Raw genomic sequence first — 2,558 nt, forward strand, 5'->3', positions numbered from 1 at the left:
TATAAATCTGTGCGGAAAAAGAGGCAGCGCAATACTCACAAGTCTGTGCTTCCACCTGTCTGTAAAATATCTCTAAAAACAACTTGCCGGTAAAGACCCTCCCCTTTCTCTCCCCCGCTGCGTACCTACAACGCTGCATCCTTCCCGCCGGTCGCTCCCCCTGCACCCCCTAAAGTCAAAACACTCACCACCTGCCGCTTCCGCCGCGTGCTCCAAAGTCGCTCCAAAATCCAAACTAACCTTCCCTCACCCCGGGCATGAATGGGCGCATTAAGGTATGCGAAGAGAGCAGGCCGTCCATGGCCGTCAAGCCCAGAGCAGACAGGTCAACAAGCCGCATATCTACTACCAGGACGAGAGGAAAGGGAGGGACTTGTCCTCACTCACATGTGCACATACACACACACACACGAGCTCCAAAGCCGGCCCAACACAAAGCCCCAGTCAAGCCGCAGTCAAAGGGCCTCTCTCTTTATCCTCCTATCCTCCTGTTCCGCTTGAGTCCTGAATGGAGGAGGACGCGACACAAAACCCACATCGCCATTCCGGTAGCCACAACAATACACGATGCAGATGCAGATGCGCCGCAAACCAACGACGGCCACCTAGTTGATGCCTCAGATCAGACGTAGCGTTGCGCTGCCTGTCCACACCCCACCAGTCCAACGCATCTGGAGTTCTACCTACCGTCCTGGCCACATGCAACTGTAGACAACTCGCGCGCATCAACACCAGCCTGAAGTACACCAGCCCACGCACACATCCACAGCTGCCGTCTACACGCACGCACACACGCACACTACATGAGCAAGTCGTAGTCGTCCAGCTTGTCGTTGTACTTGAGGACCTTCCGCTTCACCTTGGACGTGTCCACCCAGGTCACGAAGTCCTCCATGTTGCGTGTCACGTGGAAGGCGGGGTCGGTCACGGTGTCAGGACCCACACGCACGTGACCCTGCACGGCCGGCAGAGGGGTGGGGAAGGGGAAGGATGCGAGGGAGGAACCCACGCCAAGGTGTAGTGGGAGGGTTGTTGGAATCGCGTGGACGGGGGGGTTCCGGTGGATAATTGTACGAATATGGGTGCAGCCAGCTGCGATGACTCGCGACAGCAAGGCCAAAAGACGCAAGGCCAAAAAAGGCCTCGGATTTTATTGGTTGCTCAATATAATTAAGCTAGGGGCCCGAGACATGACCTCTGAGGACGAATGACCTTCTGAGGACGAATGAACAAGATTTTCTCTGGCTGGGAAAATTCTCTTATTTATGCACGACCACGGTAGACACGCGGTGTTCGGAACGGCGCCGAATCGCGCGGAAATCGAGTCGGTATGTCATTGTGCAAGATGATGTGATGAAGACGACACGCTGTGCTGAGTCTACGCAGGAGGGTTTACGCAGGAGAAGTATAAAAGCGTGAAATAAGCATATGCTGCGTTATTATTGATCTGGGTCGAGATCATCGAGGCCCGCAGTGATCGAGGCCCCTGTAGGGTACATGCAGTGGATAGTCACGTTGGGATCTGAATCCGTTTTCGTTCCACCTGACTTCCTGTACAGCCTGCAAGGCCACCAGCGTCCCTCCCTCCTCCCTTCTGCTCCCACCTGCTCGATGAAGGTGGCAGCCTCTCGCAGCGTTTCCGACATCTTGAGTCGGACCATGACCACCGCCAGCCGCCGCCGGCAGAACGCGGCCGTGGCCAGTTTATCGCACTGGACCAAGCTCTTCTTCGTGGGGAGGACACCCATGTTGTAGAGCCTGTGAACAGGGTTATAGCGCGATCAAGAACTGCTGCTGAAGCTGTGCTAGTTACTACACGTGAATGGGGGATAAGGTGGGAGGAGGGCGAGGGTGGGTGGCCGGAACACGACATGGGCCCACGCCTGCAGCTCGACTCACTTTTCCAAAAGCTGGTCAGTCAACTCTATCCTCGTCGCGTCTTTGGGGTCTAGCCGCTTTAGCATGCTGGTAAGCTTTGTAATCATGCCGCATATTTTATTGTACTTCTTGTAGTCGTCGCGGTCTTGAATGTGGTATCGCCGCAAGACCTGCCGGCGGCGGCAAACCATAGAGCAAGGCAAAGCAACGATTTCTCAAATCATGAGTTGTCGCCAACTTGTAGACGACGACTGTCCGAAGCACACACCTGGAGCTCGCGGACATTGTCGTCGCTCTTCCATCGTAGAAAGTCCACCTTCTTCAGGAGTTTTTGCTCATGATATTTTAGCTGACGCATTCTTTCACGATCTGAGTTCCTTACTGCTTACAACCTTTCTTCACCGGGACACTTCTTGGACTGAAAAGCTTACTCAGTAAAACGTAGCGAGCGAACACAACAATCAACTAGACTTTAATGCACGACTGCACGCATGCCGACAAGCAGCCATGACGACTCAACTTCTAGGTCACGACAGGTTCTGGAGCGTCCGCCAATGTGCCGCCAATGACGACGTATACCGGCTGGGTGGGTCAAATTACTAGGAAATAGCAACGATTCAGACAGCGTTTACAGGCGTACCTCTCTTCACTGCGGTAAATTGGTGGCTCGGATTATAACA

The 2,558-nt window shown here is 54.3% G+C and overlaps 1 protein-coding gene across 1 annotated transcript; it reads right to left on the reverse strand.

Moving 5' to 3' along the window:
* Positions 1-679: 679 nt before the first annotated feature.
* On the reverse strand, positions 680-2,343 carry VOLCADRAFT_76931 (uncharacterized protein). Its single transcript, XM_002955980.1, has 4 exons — positions 2,147-2,343; positions 1,900-2,048; positions 1,605-1,758; positions 680-955 (listed from the first exon to the last, which is right to left on the reverse strand). Exons 1-4 carry the CDS (start codon positions 2,234-2,236, stop codon positions 800-802), a joined length of 549 nt encoding a protein of 182 aa, XP_002956026.1. The 5' UTR covers positions 2,237-2,343; the 3' UTR covers positions 680-799.
* Positions 2,344-2,558: the final 215 nt, after the last annotated feature.

Source organism: Volvox carteri (assembly GCF_000143455.1).
Source record: "Volvox carteri f. nagariensis unplaced genomic scaffold VOLCAscaffold_56, whole genome shotgun sequence".
NCBI classification, from domain to species: Eukaryota; Viridiplantae; Chlorophyta; class Chlorophyceae; order Chlamydomonadales; family Volvocaceae; genus Volvox; species Volvox carteri.

What these genes read in the sequence shown, in the direction of transcription:
- VOLCADRAFT_76931 (XM_002955980.1), bottom strand. Translation starts at nt 2,236, where the DNA reads ATGCGTCAGCTAAAATATCATGAGCAAAAACTCCTGAAGAAGGTGGAC. An exon ending in ACAATGTCCGCGAGCTCCAG is followed by an intron (nt 2,049 to 2,146) that starts GTGTGTGCTTCG and finishes CGCCGCCGGCAG; the next exon opens with GTCTTGCGGCGATACCACAT. An exon ending in ACTGACCAGCTTTTGGAAAA is followed by an intron (nt 1,759 to 1,899) that starts GTGAGTCGAGCT and finishes CCCTGTTCACAG; the next exon opens with GCTCTACAACATGGGTGTCC.